At 46.4% G+C, this 23,772-nt stretch overlaps 1 protein-coding gene and 1 long non-coding RNA gene across 3 annotated transcripts in view; one reads left to right on the top strand and one right to left on the bottom strand.

The window, feature by feature from the left end:
• LOC310692781 overlaps positions 1-11,033 on the top strand; it is a 30,694-nt gene extending 19,661 nt beyond the window's left edge. Inside the window, exon 2 of the long non-coding RNA XR_014518897.1 lies at positions 7,712-11,033. This is a non-coding gene — a long non-coding RNA (uncharacterized lncRNA). The remainder of the gene's footprint in view (positions 1-7,711) is intronic.
• Positions 4,588-23,772, bottom strand: part of PRKCB (protein kinase C beta) — a 185,410-nt gene continuing 166,225 nt past the window's right edge. Inside the window, exon 17 of one of the 2 annotated variants that reach the window (XM_083473978.1) lies at positions 4,588-5,283. In XM_083473978.1, coding sequence (XP_083330104.1) covers positions 5,131-5,283 — 153 coding nt within the window. In that variant the 3' untranslated portion in view covers positions 4,588-5,130. Of the gene's footprint in view, positions 5,284-11,483; positions 14,954-23,772 lie in introns of those variants that run through there. The other variant, XM_083473977.1, reaches the window with a different exon arrangement.

The following is a 23,772-nucleotide window of genomic DNA, read 5'->3' as shown; positions in this document are numbered from 1 at the left end:
AGGTGAGGGGAGGTGGAGCCCCTCTCAAGTTCCTCTACAATTGGCTCCTTTCCCTGCATCATGTGACCTCAAACAGCCATGGCAAGAACTCCAGGGAGATTTCCTTGCATAATGTACTGGAGGCTCAATCAAGCATTTGCCCTGAAGTGTGTCTGTGTGCACAAGGTCAGAGGGGGCGACACCGCCTTATCTTCACAATGAGCTCCATTGTTCAGTGGTTGAAGCTGTAGCTTCAGGTTTAATCCTTGCACCTATTTCTATATGTATTATGGGGTAAGGACAATACCTCGGTTCTCTTAGGAACGTAAGAGCCTGCTGGATCAGGCCACTGGCCCATCTTGTGAAGCATCCTGCTCTCACAGTTGCCCCCCAGATGCCTTTGGGAAAGCAGCAAGCAGAGCATGAGCACAAGAGCCCTCTCCCTTCCTGTGGTTTCCAGCAATTGGTAGTTGGAAGCGTTGCTGCCTCTAGCTGTGGAGGCAGAGCAGAGCCATCATGGCTAGTCGCCATTGACAGCCAACTCCTCCGTGAATTTGTCCAATCCTCATTTAAAGCCATCCAAGTTGGTGGCCATCACTGCCTTTGGTGGGACAGTGGGAGTGAGCTCCTCAGTTTAACTGTGCATGGAAGACTTCCCTTTTTCCACTTGGAATCTTCCAACATTCAGCTTCATCGAATGTCCATGAATTGTAGCATTATGAGAAAGGGAGGAATTTTTTCTTCTATCCACAGGAATAGAAAAGGATGGTGGTAACTGGATATCTGGGGCAAAGATAACTTGTGGGGGAATTGTTTTTTCTCTTTCAGTCCACTTTCCTTCTTCATATGATGAGAGCAGGAGAAGGGAGCTTTTCAGAATACATTGCAATAACTTTACAGAGCCAGCAATGTTGGCAGCCCCCAAAACACAGACACTTAATCAAAGGGATTTATACCTTTAGCATGCATAGGATCATTTGAGAGTTTTAATTGTACTCACCAAGAGTGTATGACCAGTGAATTGGCAGAGAGTGTGTGTTCTGAAAAATGTTGGCATGGATCTCCTTCCATATGGAAGCTGTGTCTGAGCTTTATTTTATTTTATTTTTTGCCCCAAGCTTTCTCCATGAAAACCTGCTCTTTAAAGATGAATTGGAGCAGCCGTCAGTTTGGGTTTTCTGTGGATTGATGTTTGCTCCAAGTGAGCTTTAAAGAATGGGTTTTCATGGGGAAAGCTCTGGAGCAAAAACACACACAAAAGGGCACTGAGACATGGAGCTCTAAATCATGGACCATGCCTGGAAAGAGCAGAGGAAAGGTAAAAGTGGGTAAATCCCAGGTTAGGGAAGGCTGCAGTGGATGAAAACAATCACTTTTGGGGAAGAAGAACAGCATTTTCTACCTAAGCAGCAATTGCAGACCCTCTAAGTGCCCCTATGTTCCAGAGAGAGTCCTGAATTTACAGACGCGGTCCCAGTTTCAGATTTGATCCCAGAATGTTCCACTTTTCCTTAAGACATCCCTATTTTCATTGGAGAAATGTTGGAGGGTTTGGAGTTATGTGACCCCCCCCAAGCCAAGGACGTAAGTAACCATACAACCTTTAGAAGACATCTGAAGACAGCCCTGTATAGGGAAATTTTTTAATGCTTAATGTTTTATTTTGTTTTCATATATGCTGAAAGCCATCCAGAGTGGCTGGGGCAACCCAGTCAGATGGACGGGATATGTCAGAGAAATGTTGGAGGATATGCAATTGCTTTCTGTTGCTGATTAGCAAGAGAAAGGAGACCCCTGGGGAGATTGCTTTTCCTGAAAAGGGGTGGAAGTGCTTTGAACAGATGTCGATGCTCTTGTGTGGGCCAAGGTCTTGTATTCAAAAGTCTCCTTTCCACCACACTGTGCTGATCAGCGGTTGCTTTGCTATCATTGGTTCCCCGCTGGTCTGGTGTAGAGGCAAGTGTTGTAATCCTGTGCACACTTACCTGAGAGGAAGCTCCTTGGACTACCACGGAGTGGGCATACACAGAGTTGCAGCATTAGTGTGCGAGCTCCGAAATCCCAATTTCAAGACTCACAAATCTGCTAGGTGGGCCTGATGCAAGTGGCTCGACTTTCAAACCCGGCTTCAGCTTTGCAATATGGGCTGCCTTACACGGCTGTTGTTAGGATCACTGAGACGATATCTGTGAAGTGCCTTGAACCTTTGGAATATGCTATATACCACCAGCAAGGGCTTGTGGCCCTCCAGCTGCTGTTGGGACCCTAAGTCCCATAAACCCTGACCATTGGTCATGCTGGCTGGGGCTGTTGGGAGTTGGAGTCCAGCAACACCCAGAGGGCTGGAGCTTCCCCATTCTTATCCACACCAGATCTTCATATGACCTACAGTGCTTCAGCAGCTCTGTGTGTGACTTCTCATCGCCAGGTACTGTTGCTGCAGGTTTGTCATGGTCTTTGGCTAGACCAATAAACTCACACTGATTGTTTAATTAAGCCCCACTCATTCCCAGGCATAGGAGCCATCTCCTAGGGGCTGAGATCCCTTCATGACCTGCCAATAAAATATTTGAGGGGTCTGCCTCCCCCAAATTGATGGAAATTGCCATTCAAATGGTGTGTGCTCACCACATCTTCTGATTGCTTATGTGGGGTGGGGCTTACCTGCCCCCGCCATATTTAATTCACATTGGCACCCCTGTTCCCATGCAAGTGTGTAGAGCAGAGCTTTCCAAACTGAGTGTCATGAAACATTACATACCCTCCAACATTTCTATGATGAAAATAGGGACGTTCCATTCCATAATGATAATTTTACTGTTTATACCCCACACATCTTACTGGGTTGCTCCAGCTTCTCTGGGAGGCTTCCAAAATATATAGAAACATAATAAAACATTAAAAAAACCCTTCCCTATACAGGATTGCCTTCAGACAGTTTCGGGGGTTAAATCCAAACCCTCCAATTTTCTCCAATGAAAATAGGGACATCCTAAGGAAAAGTGGGACATTCTGGGATCAAATCAGAAACTGGGATGGCTTCTCTAAATTAGGGACGTCCCTGGAAAATAGAGACACTTGGATGGTCTGCATGTTAGTGTGTTGGCTGCAATGTGCAGGTGTTGTGCAAATGCTTCCCGCGCTCCTCCCGAGGCTAGAAAGGGGTTAGTTTAACCTCTGGTTTGCTAGTAAAACTGAAATACTGTGTCGCATAATGATGCATGTCTAAAAAGTGTGCCACCAGCAAGAAAAGTTTGGAAAGCTCTGGTGTAGAGGATGGCAATTGCTGAGTCATTGAGATGCAGATGGCCTTCAAGGCCACCTAGTTCCCAAAAGATAATCCATAGATCGAGGCTCTGTGGTTCTCTGCACACTTACCTGGGAACAAGGCCAGCTAGCACACAGTGGGATTTTATGCAAATCCTGATACAGAGCTCCATACACCGACATGGAGCTCCCTGGTGGCCCAGTAGAAGGGGTTAGATCAAAGGGACGTGTGCTTTGATCTCCATCCTCAACTCACTGCTGTCCTGAACGTCTTTGTACTCCTCAAGGAAGGGGGATATCTCCATGCAAGTCAACAGGAAGGGCCTTTTAGGTGGCAGGAGAGCTTCATGGCTTCCTATGTTTTCCCAAAGGACTTCTGGGATGGGGATAGAGAACGAGGTTTTGCACAGAGGATCCACAATATATCTCCTGTCTTTACACTCACACACATGCATGGTGCCTTACTTTTAAAATAGGAAAAGAAACAAATGTTTATGTGTGTGTATGAAAACCACTTTGAATTGAGCACAAGCTCAATTTTTACCCCCAGATGAAGGTCCATCTCATTCTTCTGGCTAGACTTTGCCATATGGTGCCATCTTCTTTGCGTCTCCACCATAAGGATACTCAAAGTGATTATTAAAAATACCAGAAGGATTTTTTAAAATAACATTCTAATTTTCCTTTTAAAAAATGCATAAGGTTTTGTATTACTAAAAGAGCAAGCCCTGAAAAAGGGGAAATTTGAACCTATGATGGTTGCAGGGCCAGTGTGGTGTAGTGGTTAGAGTGTTGGACTAGGACCTGGGAGACCAGGGTTCAAAACCCCACTTGGCCATGAAGCTCATTGGGTGACCTTGGGCTACTCTCTCACTCACAGCCTAAGCTACTTTGCAGGGTTGTTTTGAAGGTAAAATGGGCGAGGAGAAATATAAGTGCCACCTTCAGCTCCTGGGAGGAAAGGTGGAAGAAAAAATTAATAAAATTAAAACTAATTAATTTAGCCAACATTTGATCCAGGCAAGCCACCAGAATAAGCTCGCCTTCCTCTTGTGGAGACAGCTTCAGTCACCGGGTCAAATTCTGAAAATTCTTCCATAACTATTGACGTGCAAAATTTTGTCTTGAAATAATAAAAAAATCATCATAGGGCACTGTTAAAACTGTCAATGGTTCCAATAATTTGAAAAGGCCATCTCCATTTTTTTCCTTACAAAAATGAAGAAGCAGAAGCAACATTTACAAGACCATAGACAGAAATTCCTTTTTTGGAAGTTTCCTGCCTGGATATTTGACGGGCAATTCCCAAATGTGTTGACAGAAACTAACGTGGAAGACAGGTAGATTTCAAAAGATAAGCAAGTTTATGAAGCAGACGTCTTCACATCAACAGGGTTGACTCGGTTCAGTTCTGGCTTAAACAGAAACAAACGAACAGAAAGAATCTTGGGAAACAAGGTCACAGTCATGGCAAAACGCTGTGGCACGACGGCTGAGGATATTGACCATGCTTAGCATTCAAATAAGACAAGAAAACACTGGCATTTCAGTTTCATTTGAAAATACAAAGACAGTAGTAAAGTTGATATTTCGAGACAATACTCTTTGACACGTTTCAAAACTCTATTGGTAGTTTAGCCAACTAGCTAGAGATTCTAGAAACGCTATTCCTTTTGCAGACCAGTCAAAGAACAAACCATATATTGCACACACAGAGGAGAAGTGGCCAAAGACAGACGTCCCTCTCTTCTCCAACGAGGGCATGTGGATGTCGGAACGGATGCACCATTAATCCCGGAAGACTCGTGTCCATATATACAAGGCAATCTGGAATTCAGGACTGTGATTACAAAAGCAGAGGACCAGAAGGATTTGCCACATCGCCTAAACATGAATGACAAACTCAGGGTTAGTGTAGGAGAATCCTGCAAACTCGTTCTGGTCCAAGTTCATGATGAAGAGTTTGTCGGTGGGCGTGAGATCCACAGGCTGCCTCGTGAACTCCTTATCGAAGTTGGAAGTGTCGTGCTTGTCTTTCTGTTGGATGAAAAGCACAGGGTTAAAAAGGAGGCCGAGGGAACGGAGCGGGGGGAGCAGGGCAGAGAACTTGCCCCCCCCAACAAACCAGCCGCCAGACCCATCAGGCAGCTCAGAAGAGGAGAGGGAAGGAATAGCCATTCCAATTTCGAAGGAGATATATCGATGTGCCATTGCCGTGGACCTGCAGCAGTCACTGGGAGACACTGGGCTATGTGTCTCCGCAGGGATAAATATCCCCTTGTTTTAGACCGATCTGAGCAATGGTTACAATCCAATGTGTGCACACAGCAATCTAGGAAGAGCAGATTTCTACTGCTGCTTCTGCAGCCTGAGTTCTCAAAGCATTTTTTAAGGCAGGGATGGGGAACCTCAGGTCTGGGAGCCAAAGCACTGTCCCCCCAGGTCAATCTGGCCCTCAGGACTCCCCCCCAACTATGCTCTTCTTGCTGGCCCTGTTCTACATGCTCCTCAAATACTTTTGCCGGGCTGGAATTTGTCCGATAATGCCTCTTGCTCGTCTGGAGTCGGTGGGTGCCGAAAACTTGTGTGCGCCTGGAATGTAGCCTAAGTATACACAGGTAACAGTCATATCCATTTCTCCTCCCACTTTTGACTCTGGCCACACCCACCACTGACATGGGGCCTGCAGAAAGCTGCCCACAAGTAAAGGTGGCCTCACTCATTTTAAAGCTTTCTAAGCTGGTGAGGCTTGTGGTCTGATCCCAAGCATATGCTCATTTACTCAGAATGGATATGATCTTCAGTGGCAAGCAGGTATGAAGCATGAGCTGGGAATTCCCAGCTGGACACATCATTACGTGGCCTCAGGTATACCTTGGTTCCTGCAGCCTCAGTCGCCCCTTCTGTAATTTGGGGGCAATAATCTGCTGGAGTGGATCATTATGAGAGTTACAGAGACAACATATGTGCAGCACTTTGAGCAAGCTAGAAATTTATAGCAATAATCGCATATAAGAGTGCTACTTATTTTCTTTTTGTATTAATAATACTATTAATGTAATGCATTTTTAATATGAAAAAGTGGGCTAGGAGTTTGGTGACGAGAATTGCTGCTCAGTTAAGTGTCAGACTCACTCCCATCCCTTCGAGAGTGTGCGCACTCAACCCATTTCTCCAGCACAGCCTACGAGTTTTATGTTTTATATATCAATTTTCAAACATTCTTGGGAAAGGCCATGCATTAAATTGGACATCTTACATTCCAGGTAGTGACATATTTATGCAGTGAGTGTATTTTCAGGAGGAAACAGTGGAAAACAGCAACACAGAGAGAAACACTTTTTTCCCATCTTGCATTGTATTGAATATCCCTAGAACAATGCTACTGCCCTTACAGAGGGGACATGAAGTCATTCTCCTTCATGTGGTGGTGAAGATGAAAATGATAGCAGCAGTAGTTGGAATAATAATAATAATAATTATATTAATAGCAGCAGTCATAGTAGTTTCTTATCATGCAAACGTTTCATTGAAACACAGATTTGCAATACAGAGTTAGGAAAAGACTTGGTGAAGGAAGCATCCCTGTAAAGCACAGTAAACTAGAGCCAGAAAACAAGGCATAAATGCTTCTGTTGCAGCAAGGGGAGCATTTTGCATGCTGAGGGCAGAGCTCTCTTCTTCTGCAGTACCAAGGACGGGGAACCTGTAGCCCTTTGGGCATGGCTGGGATTCCACAGATGTTGGTCAACATCCAGGGATAATAATAGGAACTGTAGGCCAATGACATCTGGATGTCTACAGATTCCCAGTTCTTGTGCTACACCTTGTGGACAGAAGCACTCTTGTGTAACTCCCTTTCACTCCCTGGTGCAAAAGGACATCTTAGTTAATGATGCTCATCGCTTGTTTTGTTATGTATATACCTTCTATGAGGAAGCCAATCCAGGGATTCCCTGCCCAAATTCTAGTTATGCAATAATGGTGCTGCAGTGAAAGGGGAACCCTGGATGGCTTCCAACCTGGTGCCCACCAGATGTTTTGGGGAAGATGCTTGCTGGTTTCCTACAGGCACTGGTTGGCCACTATGAGAACAGGACTAGATGGGCCACTGGCTGATCCAGCAAGCTCTTCTGATGTTCTTCGGAAAGTCTCATGGTCCATATGGCTTCCCTCCAATTAGAGATTGGGTGGAAGACAGGGTGGTGAGTGCATGCATACACACATAGCTCAGTGGCAGAGCATCTGCCTTGCATGCAGAAGGCCTCAAGTTCAATCCCTGGCAGCTCCAGGTAGGGCTGGGAGGGAACCCTGCCTGAAATCCTGGAGACCCACTGCCTATCTGTGTAGACCAGGCTTCCTCAACATTGACCCTCCAGATGTTGTGAGACTACAGTTCCCATCATCCCTGACCACTGGTCCTGCTAGCTAGGGATCATGGGAGTTGTAGGCCAAAAGGGCTGAGTTTGAGGAAAGTTGGTGTAAACAATACTGAGCTAGATGGACCAGGGGTCTGATTCAGTATTGAAGAGCTTCCTCTTTTCCTACGCAGGAAAACCCTTGAGTGTACATTCTTGGGATCAGAGCTAGTTTTTTTAAACAAACAAACAAACAAACAAACAAATATTTGCCAAACAATAATCACTTTCTATAATTTCTCTTGGATTCTATAGTCATTAAGGTTGTCAGAATTTGGAAGCACGCCAGAGGTTCTGGCCCTCCCAGAGAGGCCTCTGCTTGGTGATTGCATCATAGTAGGTCTGTCACCTACCCACATCTAAACTATGGGGGCTGGAGCAGCTGAACCAGCATTCACAGCCTCTGGCATTACTCCTGCCTGGCTGCTGATTAAATGCCAACATGGCTGAAATCATTAGGACCATATGAATGAGCAAGCTTTTGTGGGATGAACTTTTTCACCAGCCTACTAATGTGTGGTAGAGAATGTAGCAAAATGGCCACCTATTAAGGACCCTGAGATGGGTGAAACATCCAATCACATATTTAATGTAGGTGCTTTCTGACACACAGCTGAGATGATGACAGACTCTCATGTTGCAAAGGTCTAACTTTTCAATGAGAAGTTGTGCAAGCCACAGCTCATCCCTTAAGTTTCTTTTTGTTATGTGGCCCAGGAAGCTGTGTTCTCACCACTTGCCTGTGATTGACATGAGAGCATTCCATGCAAATGGATTGGGAGGGGCCATAGCTCAAAGGAAGAACAGTTGAATGGCATGCTGAAGGCCCCAGATTCAATCCCTGCCACCCTCAGGTCAAATAATCTTTGATAAAAACTAAGTGAGCATAGCAGGATGATGTTGTAATCCAAAACATCTGGAGGGCACCAGATTGGAGAAGCTGGTTGAAAATGACTGGATTCTCCATGAAATTATTTCAGTCATAAAGGAGTCTTGGAACAGGGCTCTGTCCCCTGACCACATAACTTACCCCTATGAGCTCCATCCCTTTAGTAGCCAATAGTAGTTTTCTCTTGCAGCAGGGTCCTCTTACACCCTCCAAAGCTTCATTCATTCAGTAGGAGCTGAAATACCTTGGAGGAATGTCATCAACCCCAGTGGCAGGATGTGGTCAGATGGGCCAATGACTTGAGTTGATTGACGGCCAAACCCATTTCTTGGTGGTTTCATCACTCTCTGGTTGACCTCAGCTATTTGTCCCAAGCCATCCCCATTACCACTAGCGCTTAAACAAGGAATTAGCTCATCTCTTTGCACATTCAGTATCTTATAAAGGTTGGATCTGGCCTGAAGCAGGCTATATTCTGAGCCCTGATGAGATTCTAACCATTTTAAGGGATCCCTACCTTAGGTATAATAATCCTGTCTGACAGACACTTAAAGAAATAAATAAGTTTCAGGTTGGCTCTATATCTTCCCAAACTCAGAGATTACAGATTTACCAAATGCTTGTTTAAGATAATAAGGGAGACCAAGATAAAAAGCGAAGTTTGTTTCAAAAATGATGGCAGGCATGTTTAGGTCTTCAGTGGGTTGGTTGCACCAGGGATACTGATGTTACTGAGGGCTATTGCCCAATAACATATTTTGGGCAGCACCATCTGTTGCATGTTTACTTGGAGCTGCCTTCTGCCAAGTTGGATCAATGGTCCATCTATCTCTGTAATGCCTACACTGACTGGCAGCAGTTCCCCAGCATTTCAGGCAGGGGAGGCTCCTAGCCCTACCTAAAGGTGCCAAGGATTGTGCCTGGGGACCTTCTGAAGTGAAAGCAGATGGTCTACCACTAAGCTAAGATTCTAGCCCTCATGATTTTGAATAGAAGGCTGATTTAAATAGGAAGGCAGGAAGCTACCTTATCCTAACCACCGGTCTACCCAGCTCAGTATTGTTTACACTGGCTGGCAGTGGCTCTCCAGGGTTTCAGGAAGGAGACATTCCCAGTCATACTTAGAGATGCTTCCAGGGATTGAACCTGGGACCTTCTTCATGCAGAGCAAGTGCTCTGCCACCAATCCATGGCCATTACTCAAATGCAGTGAGACTGACTCCCAGCCCCAAACTGCAATCCAAGTCAGACCCATTGACTCCTAGGTAAGTGAGTGTAAGACTGCAGCAACTGTCAGCTCATTGTATTCCGTGGGAAAACCCAAGTAGCCATTTGTTCAGCTTTAAATAGCAGGTTTCATGGGGAAAGCTCTGGAGTGTGTGTGCTCAGACATGGAGCTTTAAAGTGAGGACTTCTACTTGGAAAGAGTGGGGCAAAAGGTAAGTGCAGATAAGTCCATCACCAGATACATCCCAAGGCTGCTATTTGCTCACAAGGACATCTGCCTCCAGAGCAAAACCACAGGCTGCTGATGTCTCATGCAATGACCAGGTGGGACCTGATGGGGCAAACACTTTGGGGGTGCCCCCCATCAAAAACATCACCAACATTTTTGAAATACCTAGCAGAGGAAGGCTGCTTCATTTGCGGAGCAAAGGTATGATCTTCCATTCTTTGGCTTGAGCGAAGTTAGGCCGTATGGCAGGCATAGGCAAACTCAGCCCTCCAGATGTTTTTGGCCTACAACTCCCATGATCCCTAGCTAACAGGACCAGTGGTCAGGGATGATGGGAATTGTAGTCTCAAAACACCTGGAGGGCCGCGTTTGCCTATACCTGCCTTATGGCTTCTTATGCCGGCTGTTCAATAGTTGTGCAGGAGACAAAGTCACAGCACCTTCCCTTTCTAGCAGGGATCCCATCCAATTTTTGCATACATTTACAGGGCAGGGAACATGGAATTCAGCTCAGCAAAGGAGCAGGCTAATTGGACCACCCAGATCTTTCCACCTTGCTCAAGAAGGGTTGACTAGTGACACACCTATTGTGCAAACCTGGTCCACTTGATTGCCAGCCTCAGAGTTGCTGCACTGGGTCAATGTTAATGGGGAATGGAGACGAGAGTGTTCATCTGGATCCATCCAAAAGCATGTTAAGTCCAAGTGGCTTAAATGTCATTGTAAGATGTGAATTCGTGGCTCCCAGACCAGGCTGCTCCAGGTATGTAGATGCTACAGATAGCTTGTATCCTGTCCTGATGGGTTACATTCTCTCAGAAGGTCCTAATGAACTCAGAAGTTCAAAGGGTCCACCACTGTGATGAGTTTCCTGGAGGAAGGCTTTTTAAGATTGGGCTGCTCATCAGTACCTGTTAGGCTCTTCCACCCAGATTATCTAGTGTATAAAACTGCTTAGATAGACTTTCCCACAAACTGAAATGCAGACCTGAAATTTCAGTCTGGAGAGGGGAGCACTTTCCTTTCTTTTTCCTTAAAAAAACACAAACTGATCACATCAAACAATTTTATAAAAGCAGTAATAAGGCCTTGTTGAAAGAACACTTTCAAGCTCACAACATTAAGGACTTCACATGCTAAGTTTAGTAGTTTAGTTCAGGCTTCCCCAACCTTGTGCCCTCCCAATGTTTTGGACTACAATTAACATTGAACCCAGCATCATATGGCCATGCTAGCTGAGGCTGATGGGAGTTGTAGTCCAAAACATCTGGAAGGCACCAGGTTGCATTGGAAAGCTGAAGTATAATTCTGAGCACCCACACCTGGAAATGCTTTCAAATTTTAACTCTGTAAATCGTTTGCAAACAGATTTGAGCTGTGATTCTGCTTGCAATTTTCTTCTGCAGTAACCCCCATGCTTATCACCATACTGTCATTTAGTCTCGTTTACAAATAAATTGAGTTTTCCTCCAACCAAGATTTCTGACTCTTTATTTTATAATTGTATCTGGAAAAAAAAATTGGCACATGAACAACTCAAAGCAAACGGTAAGTGAAGAACCCCTCCCCACCCCCAAAGAGAGAATAAAAGGTGTCCGAGCAGCATCCGAGTCTTAAAAGAACCCATTTCATTTTCCTTTAAGGTTGCCAGCCCTACTGGCAAAGGAGAATTCCAGTGGCAAGTCTTTGTTACTTTCAGAAGATTAGTTGAGACAATAAAATAAAATAATAAAATAAAATAAAATAAAATACAGCTTCAGTCAAGTTACACAAATACTGTTTGGACTTTTAAATATCAGCTTCATTTTAGTAAAAATACTCAGGTTTTTGACACACGTAAAGCGCAGTGGAACAGACAGGAGTTTGTCGATTTGGCAACTGGACAGACAGCACCCCACCCCACCCCAAATACTTTTAAGGAAAGAAACCCACAAAGGTTTGATAGGGTAACGTCGACACCGTGACATGAGTGGTAGATACTAGGGTGACCATTGGTTCCAAAGCATTCCCAGGAAATCCTGCCATCTTGTTCAGCTTTGCCAGACCAGATTGTAGCCAACTGATGGGTTATGAGCAGGGAATCGACTGACATGGCCCTGCCTGCGTGTGATCCTGTTCTTTCTTCCCGGGAGCTCAGGCATCAGTCTGCGTGTGGTTAGAAATTAGCCTGAAACTCTGGGAGCCCACACTGAGCCGCAGCCTCTGCTTGGGAAGAAGCCCCTGGCCAACCTGCTTGCCACCAGCTCAGCATCAACCTGGACTGAGAAGCAGGATGTCGCTGGCCCCTTTGGGCTGCAAACCACAGAAAATGGACAGTGAGAAGTTCTCTCTCTCTCTCTTGCAACCCAGAGCTTTGCAACTTAAGGAGGAGCGTATGGTGCTGCCTGGCAAAGAGTCAGACCCACCATGACCAGCTAGCTCAGAATTGTCTACACTGATCGGCAGCAGTGGCTCTCTGGGGTTTCAGACAAGGGAATGTTTCCAGCCCTTGCTGCAGATGCCATTGGCAAGTGACCTTCTGCATGCCAAGCACATGCTCTACCACTAAGCTACAGCCCGGCAAATCTGCCAGTTTTGGTTCCCCTCAACTTCTCATTTATCCAATCTTAAGACGACTTCTCCACATTTCCAAATCGGTTTGCAATTTTTATTTTTATTTTTAAAAGCCTCAAGAAAATTCACCACCATTTAAAGCCTCATCCTCACTTAGTTTTTACCCTGCTCTTTCCAGGCACAGCTCTGTACTTTCAAGTTACATGTCCGAGCGTCCTTTTTTGGCCATGAAGACTTCCCTACCAAAACCCCCCTGCTCTTTAAAGCTGAAGTGCAACAAATGGCAATTAGGGTTTCCCATGGATTGTGGGTTTTCATGAGGAAAGCTCTGGAGGAGACAAAAGGATGCTCAGACATGTAGCTTTAAAGTACGGACTGTGTCTGGAAAGCATGGAGGAAAGAAAGGTGAGTGTGGATATGCCTTGAGTGCAAGTATCTCCTAATATGCACATTTTTTTGTATGCAATTTTCCCACAGTGTGGGAAGCAAGACGTTGCACTTGAGGGACCTCTGGTCTGATCCAGTCTCAGGGCACTCTTTAGTTTCTTAGGGGCAAAATGAACAACACAGCGTCTCAAGCCATGTGTTAAAATGCAGGACCTGTCAGATTCCTGTCACGTTATCTCTGGGAATGCATGTGCACAATTTTAAGCGAAGCATGGGGTGGAAGCGGGGAGGTTGGACGTAAGAACAGCCTCCTGGATCAGGCCAATGGCCCATCTAGTCCAGCACCCTGTTCTCACAGAGGCCAACCGGATGCCCCTATGGGAAACCCAGAAGCAGGACCCAAGCCCAAGAGTTGCTCCCGTCCTGTGGTTTCCAGCAACTGGTATTCAGAAGCATTGCTGTCTCTGATCATGAAGGCAGAGCATAGCCATCCTGGCTAGTAGTCATCAATAGCCCTCTCCTGCATGTATTTGTCTAATCCCCTTTTAAAACCATCCAAGCTGGTGATAATCACTGTCTCCTGTAAAAGCAGAGTTTGCCTATGTGCTGTGTAAATAAGTACTTAATGCTGACTCTTTAGCTTGCTCTCCCTTCCCCCAAAGCATCCTGGGAACTGTAGTTTGATGAGGAGGCTGTAAATGCTCTGTAAGAGATCATCCCCTCCCCAGCAATTCCCAAGGGTCCTCAGGGATAATGCTCAAGAAAATGCTGCTGGATCAGGCCGGTGGCTCACCTAGTCCAACATCCTAGTGGCTCATCTAGTTGATTTCCCATAGGCCAACCAGATGCCTGTGAGAAACCAGCAAGCAGGATTCGATCACAAGACCCCTCTCCCCTTCTGTGGCCTCCAGAAACTGCTATTCAGTTTGTGTATGTGTAGATCCAGGCATGCCCCGCCCCCAAGTCTCCTTCACTTCATGGAGATTTATGGGGTCCTACATCCTGGCTGTGCTTCCCACACCCCCACATGCAAGACCAAAGGGAGAAAACTCAGCGCCGTCAATTTGCAATGCAAAGGCAATCTGCAGGCGTTCCTGTGCAGCTGCAGTAAAAAAATGGCTGTGGGCTGCATCTGCATTCAGGCTGGATTCGGTCGTGTTGCAAGGACTCAAAAGGAAACTGGTTCGCGTGTGCTGAATGATTCCCCCCACCAAAGATCCCCCAGCTTCTTCTGGAGATAGCACCCTTTGAAAAAATGTGGGAGGGATTCCCCAATGCATTTTTTAAAAGCAAGCAAAATAGCCCATCCTGCAAAAGTGAAAAGGCAGTAACAGCCAGTCCTGTTGCAAAGTACGTAATAGAGGCAGAGAAGGATGGCAGCATCTGCAGGATTTTTACAAGTTATTAAATTAATCCACTGCTCGTCCCCTAATCTAAGGGCGGGGAACCCGTGACTCTCCAGATGTTGTTGGACTGCAACTCCCAGCAGTCCTAGCCAGCATGGGCTAAGGTCAGAGGTGATGGGATGTGGAGTCCAGCCACATATGGAGGGCCACAGCCCCCCTGCTCTAAAGCAAGGACTAGGTGGGTTTTCTCAGGCTGATTGTGAAGCAAATTGGCTTTCTTCCCAAGCCTTGTGTCCCATCCCAAGTGTTATTAAGCCTACAGAAACGAGGATCTTTCTTTTCCCCACAGTCTTTGAAACATGGTCATTCTAGTATCACCACAAAATAAATTCAGATCATGACGGCTAATGGTTTGCAACAGAGGATGTCACCACAACAGCTGCTGGGAGCAGATGGTAATGGATGCGGGAGGGTGATGCTTATGGTCTACAATGGCTACTTAGCTCTGGACTTCAGGTTTAAAAAACTCAGAGTTACAAAAGGAAAATCCTTCGAATTCTGATTGGTCAATGTTCCTGATGACTTCCTGGTCGGGTGGTGTTAAGACAGGTGGGTGGCGAGTGAAAAACCGGTCGAAGTTTTCGGCGTTTCGTCCGCACTATGAAAGGGGAAAAAAAGAACTCATGGTAGGTGGCGAAAAGGGGGAAAGAAAAGCGGGAGGAGGAGAAAAAAAACAACCAACCCAAATGCAAAAGTCGGAGGTGGTTTTTGCCACATCCCCACCCCGTCCCAGGCTCCAGCCCCCCACCCCCACCCCTGGTGGTCAGGCAAAGTATCTCCAAATGAGCAAAACGAGGTGAACGAAAAAAGAAACAATGCAAAATACTTATGACTCCTTTGGCAGGAGGGTGGATCTGATTGCAACCGCGGAGTATTTTGTCATGGAGGTGCTGGGGAACTGATAAGCTGTCAGCCAGCCACCCGGCAAGTAATTGTAGGAGAAGGATGAGATGACAGGGCAATTACTTGCAGAACTCCACCAGCCGCATGCAATACCGTACCTGTCCCAGAATGTGCCACATGCATGGGAAGGTGTGTGTGTAGGGGGGTGGCATCTCTCTTTTGGAAAAACAAACACATTATACTTGTATATCCTGCTCCTGCACAGAGATCTCCATCGTCTCACATCCAAGGGACAGATCAGGTTCACACCCGCTTAGCTTCAGCCAGGCTGCAGCCTCAGGTGTCCCCAGACTGCACCCTCTTGCAAAAAAAGAGAGAGACTGGCATTTCAGCAACATGCTTCCGGGGACCTGTGCCCCCGCTCCATTTTAAGCCCAATCAGAAGGTCAGCGGTTTGAATCCCCGCAACGGGGTGAGCTCCCGTTGCTCAGTCTCTGCTCCTGCCAACCTAGCAGTTCGAAAGCACGTCAAAGTGCAAGTAGATAAATAGGTACCGCTCCGGCGGGAAGGTAAACGGTGTTTCCGTGCTCTGCTCTGGTTTGTCAGAAGCAGCTTAGTCATGCTGGCCACATGACCCTGAAGCTGTATGCCGGCTCCCTTGGCCAATAAAGCGAGATGAGTGCCACAACCCCAGAGTCGGCCACGACTGGACCTAATGGCCAGGGGTTCCTTTACCTTTACCTTTTTAAAAACTGGCTGCTCAATCTGACAAGGCACCAAGGGGATACCACTACTGAGAACCACTGCCCACTTCCGGGCACATAGGTTCACCCCAATCTCCCCTCAGCAAGGCCATGAAATCTGCTGTGTGAACAACAGTATTTCAATTACCAAGGAGTCCAAACTAGGCATTGTGACACATCTGTCTGTTTACCCCTCTTCTCTTCCAACTGTAACACTGAGTCATAAGCCCTCATTTTGCATATTTTCCAGGCCCTTCCCTCACCCCACCTCACATGAATGGCTGCTTCTGGAAGGGAAGGAGACTGAGGAAAGGACGATGTCACACATGGCAGGGAGGACCAAACTGGTCAAGATAGCAAGCCAGGTGTGACTGCAGTTGTGCAATCCCCTCGCCCCCACAGCAGATCGCAAGTGCAGACGCTATAATGTCTACTTTGAGGCTGGGTTCCTTGGAGGAAGACTTTGATAAACCAGTCATTACAGTGCATCTGCTGAGTCATTTCGTTGAGCAGCACCACTTATGCAAGTTCTCAAGATTTCATTTCATGAAAACATTTACGGCACACCCATTTTGAGACAAATCAAGTTTCGGCGGCTGAGGGCCATTGTTTGTAAGAACCAATGATTAAAGAAGAATTCCAGCATAGTTTCAGTTTCCCTCTGTTTCCCTCATTTCCCCCATTAATTTGTGATTTCCTCCATCCCCCCAAAAGAAGTCTGCATGAAAATTTGTTTGCATTTCCCTGAGAGTATGCATTTTTGCATGTGATTCTGCCTAATGCAAGCATATTTTTTTTGCAACCAATTTTCCCAACACAAGGTAGTTTTGAACATTATTGTCACCAGGTTATGCATTTTTAGAGAACTGCACCATAAAATTCAGAGCAGTGTGGAGTTCCAAGGATAGCCATGTGCTTCAGTTCGTTCACTGGTCGGCAATTGCAAATTGAGTACATCCAAAGTAACAAGAGAACAGGAAAAAAATATTTCCCTGCCCCCCACCCCCCACCCAAATCCCTATAATCCAAGCCTTTGCCTTTGCCTACTGGGCTGTTTGGGTTGCGATCCATCAGCTCTGAAAAGTGGACCTTTAAGTGTCTAGCTCATACATTGCAAGCTCAGAGAGGATGCTTTTAAGGGAACACAAGAACATCTTCTATGGGATTCGACTCTGCCAATCAAAGGGCCTGTCAGCGTCAGCATTAATGGCTTCCCTTTAATGGTGACTGAACTGTTGTTCATATCAAACGGACCATCTAAGCCTTGCTCTCTTGGCGTGATGCCCTCAGAGGAAATGGAGGCGCTTAGAAGTACCGTACATCCCTCCTTCACGCACACACACACACAGTTTTTAAAAAGTAGCCACTCATCCCAGGCAGTAGCTTTTTTCACCGCTGTTTTTTTACCCCCTGCATGGTATTTAACTTTCATTTGCTAAGAAAAACAATTTGCATTTTTAATAAACGTAACAGCAGGCTCTTAAAAAAAATTAATTATTCAAGGCAAACACTTGCAAACTGTCAAGCCTCTTCAGCTTCTCACAACTGGGAGCTTGTAGCGGAGAAAGGAGGCTACTCTGGGGTCCACGTATTCCTTCCCCAAATCCCACGACCACCGCATGATCTTTCAGCAAAAGGTGCCACACCACCAACCTTCCTTTCCAGAGATCCAAGCAGAAAGCTGTTCCCATCATGCTGAGTCCACTGGAACCCAGAAAGTGGCCTCGTACCAGGTTCCAATATTTGCCCATCAAACAGATTAACGCCACCTCTGAGGGGTATTGGCCCTCCAGTGTCATGGACAAAAATGGTATTCTCTCTCTCTCTCTCTCTCTAACTGGCCATAACCAGAGATTGAACTCACAACCTTTCCCATGGAAAGCATAATCATTTTGTCTACCAGTGAAATACTGGTATACTCCCCATAACCATTGGAGGTAGTGTTGACTGAGGTCTGATTTCAGCAGAGACATTTAGAGCTAGAGTTGAAAGGTAGGGACACGGGTGGCACTGTGGGTTAAACCACAGAGCTTAGGACTTGTCGATCAGAAGGTCGGCGGTTCGAATCCCCACAATGGGGTGAGCTCCCGTTGCTCGGTTCCAGCTCCTGCCAACCTAGCAGTTGGAAAGCATGTCAAAGTGCAAGTAGATAAATAGGTACCGCTCCAGCGGGAAGGTAAATGGCATTTTCATGCGTTGCTCTGGTTCTCCAGAAGTGGCTTAGTCATGCTGGCCACATGACCCGGAAGCTGAACGCTGGCTCCCTCAGCCAATAAAGCGAGATGAGCGCCACAAGCCCAGAGTCGGCCACAACTGGACCTAATGGTCAGGGGTCCCTTTACCTTTTACCTAGAGTTGGAAGGTACCCAAGGATAATCTAATCCAACCCCCTGCCACGCAGGAATTGCAGCTAAATAATTCCTGACAGATGACCACCCAACTTCTGCTTAAAAATCTCCAATGAAGGAGAGTCTAACACCTTCCAAGGAAGTCCCTTGGATACTTTGGGAATCTTAGGAAAGGTTGGATTCTTTTAGAACCTGCAGCTGTATCCAATCTAGAGCTAGGTTAAAGTCACTTAGCAGCATACTTCTTCCACTGGTTTAGCACCAGTGAAATGTTGTTGCACGAGATAATGAACAAGCAGGTTGCTGGCAACTTGGTGGCACAACAGATTGCGAAATCCGTGGTGCAATCAGTTTCTGTTAGCGCAGGTATGGCGTCGGATTCGTCCTTTGTGCAACGTTAAAACTCACTTTGTACTAGAGGACAGAGAGTGTTGGATAGAACCCTATGCCTGGAAAATCCAAGAGCTAATTCGCATCACCAAAGAGGCCTATTGAAAATATGAGAAGAGCAGATACTCTGTGTTTTGGCTTGTGGTCTCTGGAAGCACAGATAGCCTGAGACCTGGATATGCCCCCTGCCACAAGGAGAACCCAATTTCCTAAGGCCAGTGGGGGCTGCTAACTTCTAGACATCTGGTCCTGCTGAAATAAATAAAAGGAGAGGGGCCTTTTTCAGGGGTGGTCTCTCCTTAGATAGGCTCCTAGGCAAGCCCTGGTTCTAATCTCAATCATGCCCCAACTAGGAACACGGGAAGATACCATATACCAAGTCAGACCAATGGTCCATCTAGCCCAGTGTTGTCTACACTGGCTGGCAGTGGGTTTCCAGGGTTTGAGGCAGGGTCTCTTTCCAAGCCTTTCCTATAGATGCCATTGGGGGTTGAACCTGGGACGTTCTGCACGCAAAGCAGGTTGTTCTGTATCGAAGGTGAACAGCTTTAGAAGCTGTGCTTACGCCATGTCGGCACTCAAGATAACCTTTTCATTAATCAACAGCTGCTGTGGTTCTGGGCTCATACATGTTTAGATATGCCTGCTTTGATGTACTAATTGGCTTGCTTTGATGGTACCCTTATCCGTGGGAACTGGGATGTTGGGCTCTGAGCCCAGAGGAGGAACTATCTGTAATGTTTTGGGTACTGGCCACCTGCACCCTGGCCATCTCTTTGCTGTGGAGCCCGTCCCATGGAAGGCTTTGAGCTGGGCCAAGGGGAACTGCTGTGCTGTAAACCTATGCCTTTCTTCAATAAAAGCATTAGAACTGGCCATTCTGGTGTCTTTTGGATCCTTCCTCGGGACTCCCACGTCTCACAAACTCCCACAAGCTTTCCTCCAGCTCTGCGACTGTGGTTTGGGTTTACAACACAGGTGCCCTGCCAATGGCCTTTCCCCAAGCTGGGCAAGCTCTCAGCCTGCACTTCTTCCCTCTTCAATAATGATCTAACAAAGAGCGTTATCGGGAAAATCTCTAAAACCATGTCAGGGAAGCGCTTTGGAGATTCTGCAGCGTTCTATAGTGTGACAAGCGTCACTCTTACTCAGGGGCCGGTGGGAAAGCAAAGCATGTTTGGGGAAGGAGCAAGAGCCCCTCTTTACCCCCCCCCCTTTGAGTGCAGGAGCCAAGCAGCAATCCTGTAATGAAGGTGCAAGGTTGCTCTTGCCATTTTCATTTTGGATAGTGGAGTCTGCAGCTCACAGCTGCAAGCGGAGGAGTTTTATCAGCACGTGCACTGAAGCTTATCTTCCCAAGAAACATTCACAGGGTCTCTAAGAGCTGGATGAGCAGAACGGCTGTAAAAGGTCGCTGCCTGCCTGGATGTCTGTGTTTTTCTTTAAGCAGCTTTTTTTTTGGGGTGGTGGTGGTTATTAAGCCTTGGACATTTTTGAAATCTGCTTCAAGCGCCTTCTCCACAAGCCACAAGTCTGCAACTGCGGAGAACTTCTTTTCCACATGATTCACGTCCCAGAAGACAGCTTCAAAGACATTCGTCTCCTCTAACCTGACCTGACAGCGGCAAGTCTCATGGAGAATGACATTCGGAAATCAAAATGATTGAACAGCTCATGTGCCCCCGCGCTGTTCCCAAGAGCCCTTGCTTCCATGCAGGTGTGTGTGTGTGTGTGTGTGTGTGTGTGTGTGTGTGTGTGTGTGATACCACATCATAATCATAGAATCACAGAACTGTGGAGTTGGAAGGGACTGCAAGGGTCATCTAGCTCAATTGCCTGCATTGTAGGAATCAACCCCCTTAAGACAGATGGAAAGCACCTACTTAGCAGCACCATCCATGGATCAAATCTGAACATGGGGAATAATTGCCAAGAGGCATTCATGGTGGCTCTTTGTATGTTTGCTTACCGCCTTGGAGGTTCACCAAACTAGCTGACCTGAAAAAGGTTTACCTAGCAACAAAATGGGCAAGTGTTTCTGCAGACAAGCATTTGTAGGTTGGGCTTGGGGAGTGGGAAATGAAATGCAGAATGGTTATTTACTGGCCATAATAAATTATCATCCTATAAGATTCTTTAGGCCAGTTCCCTCCAACCTATTGTCCATATTGTTTTTGTAGTAGGACAGCATCTACACTATAGAACTCCCTGCCTATTGACATCAGGCAAGCACTTTTGCTGTGCTCTTTCTGGTGCCTGCTACAAACATTCTTGCTTAGACAAGCCTACCCAGATGTTTCAAAAGTTGATGTGCATTTTAATCTGTTCTCAGTCTATTGTTATTTGACTTCCTGCAAGTTTTACCTTATTGTTAATTATGGTTTTGTCTTTTTTTTGGTAAACCATCTTGAGGTTTTTCTACATTCTAGTGGCGTATAAAATTTAAGAATTGTGCCAGACAGGCTCCTCGCTGCATGGGCAGTCAGTGCAGTGCAGTGCAGTGCAGTGCAGTGCAGTGCAGTCTCGTGAACCCTTCACACCTCGTCCCCACTCTCAACCAGTGTGCTGGCAAAGGACGCAGCACCACTGGATGGACCAATGGTCTGATTCCGTATAAGGCAGCTTCCTATGGTCCTATGCTCCAAAAACGGAGCCCTCCTCAGTCATGTCTTGAAACTGGGTTTAGCATCTGAAACAGAAGAGGAAAAAGGCAAGCCTAGGCCAGGCAGCAGTGTGGCAGGACGCTCTACCTGCTTCTGTAAGCCTCACACGCCTGCCAGCTCAGCCTGCTCCTGGACGTGCAGCTAAACCTTTGAAAATACACTTGTCACTGCCTATTAGCTTCAGAAGCACCTGGTGCAGCAGAGACATCAGGCAGGGCGCCTGACAACACTGGCGGTAAAGGATGAGGGCTGTGTCTCTCCTCCTCCTCCCTGTTTCAGAATGAGGACTGTACTAGGAAAGGCTTTCTGCACTTGCAACACAGCCTTCACCAACCTGGTGTTGCCCAGATGTTCTGGGAAGTACAGCTCCCAGGTGTTTTGGATTACTACAGTGCCATCATCCTGGCTGGGGCTGATGGGAGTTGTTCTTCAAGACATCTCAACAGCACGAGGCTTGGGGAGGTTGGCATGATGGTTAGGTATTCCAACAAGATCCACCATCAGTGGTTCTCCAAGTGGGAGGCAGGATTACTTAGGGGGCAGCTAAGAGGCAAGGGGGTGGCCAGGGGAGCTGTAGAGGACTATCAGACTTTGAAAAGTTGGCATCACTGGATCAAGTACATGAGTCTTGTTGAATTAGTTAAATTAAATGGTTTTAGCAGTATTTTGAATAAGTGTACAATTAATTGTCACTTTTGAATTTTATTGGGTTATTATCTTCTTTAGTGGGTCATGCAAACCACTGTTCTGAAGAATGTTGGGGATGAGTTTATGGAACCGGGGTGTGTGTGAAAGAGTTTGGGAACTACTGTGATACAACCCCCCCCCAACAGCACCTGGTATTCAGAGATGGAGTGAAGCATTTAGCTACCAGGACTTCAGCTGTTGATCCTTAACCAAACTCCTAGAAACGGCTGAGATTTCTAGGACCATCTGAGATGCAGAATGTGAGAGCTGCAAGCTCACAATGACGGCTGCAGCTCCAGCGCCATTGCCTGAAATGACCTTGATGGGGTGCTGTAGTGCATATTTAAAAGAACCGGACCCCTGGGGTGTGTGCGAGCATGTTTCTGCTTTCCCACAGAATGTAATTCATCTTTTGCCCTTTGTATGGATGAGATGTGACCACTGACCCTCGTTCCTCAAAGCGTTATGCAGCTCCATCCAGAAATAAACACTTTCACTCGCCAGCTGCACCCCACACAAGCTGCAAACTCTTAATTGTATTGATTGATCCAGCAAGCAGCAAGCCTGTCATGGACTGGTTGGCTGGGAGGAACCAGCTGCGGAAGCCCCAAGGGAAGAAGGCTCAGAGCCTGGGGAGCAGTGGGGGGACAACTATGAGTGGCCAGAGGGAGAAGAGAGGGCAGACTGGGAGAAGAAGGTGTTGGAAGCTGAAGAGGTAACAGTAGTAAGTGGGGAGAGTCTGTGGCAGAGGGCAGTTCAGACTCCGATACAGAAGCAGAAGGGGAGGAAGACCAAGAGGCAAAGATGGGCCGTGCATTGTGAAGAGGGACGCATGGCTCTCCCTCCTGCTGTGACAAGCTCCCCATCCTGCTTGTCTCCCAGAACCAGAAGAGGCATGGCATTTGGTGATTAAAACAAGCTTAATCCCATGGGCTTCAATAGGTTTACTCTGAGTATGATTTCAAAGAGCCCCCCCCCTTCCTTCTGGAATTTTGGCCAAGATGTGGCTGTCCTTAGTTGATGGATTTCCCTCCCAGATTTCATTATTTTAGCACTGTTTCCTCCGTGATTGATGCTTTCTTGTCGGAATTTGGTTTCTTTAGTCATGTTATATTGGATTTCTTCTGAATGCACTGCATTTCATTTTATCACGGGAGCCACTTTGGAATCGTTTCATAAAGGAAAGAGGGATCTAGGCCACTTCATATAAATCAATAAGTCTGCATATCGCTGCCTTTGGGGAGATAATTTACAAATTAATAAAAAGCCATCACTCAGTACTATCAGGTCAGGACTGTTGGGCTTTTTCTTTCTTTCTGGTGGCTTTGTAATTAGAAGTGTGCCTTTGACATTCAGCCCCCACTAATAAGAGTTTGCCCTTGCCCATTAAAATTGGCCCCTTCTGATTAAACAACTAACACATGAGTTGATTAATCTGCCCATTAAAGTGATTACAGCTTGCAGCCCCACTAATTATATAGCTGAGCGATTAAAAAAACACCAACCACTTGCAAAGACAGAAGAAAATCTAGGGATATCTCCAACTAAGCTCTACTCAGAGTAAACCCACCGAAATTAATGAGATGGCTTCAGAAACTTCTGCCTTCAAGATCCACCTCTAACCTTCAGGTGTTTGACCAGCATTTGTTGTGGAAATGGGGGTGGGAGAAGCATTTTCCTGTTTGCAACTTTAGATGAGGTCAAAGATACCTCTTGGGATGCAACTACATGAAACTCCCAAAA

The sequence above is a fragment of the Podarcis liolepis genome (genome assembly GCF_965112155.1).
Source record: "Podarcis liolepis genome assembly, chromosome: 14".
Classification (NCBI taxonomy): domain Eukaryota; kingdom Metazoa; phylum Chordata; class Lepidosauria; order Squamata; family Lacertidae; genus Podarcis; species Podarcis liolepis.
Note: the sequence above shows the minus strand (reverse complement) of the source record. Positions and strands in the feature narration are given on the sequence as shown.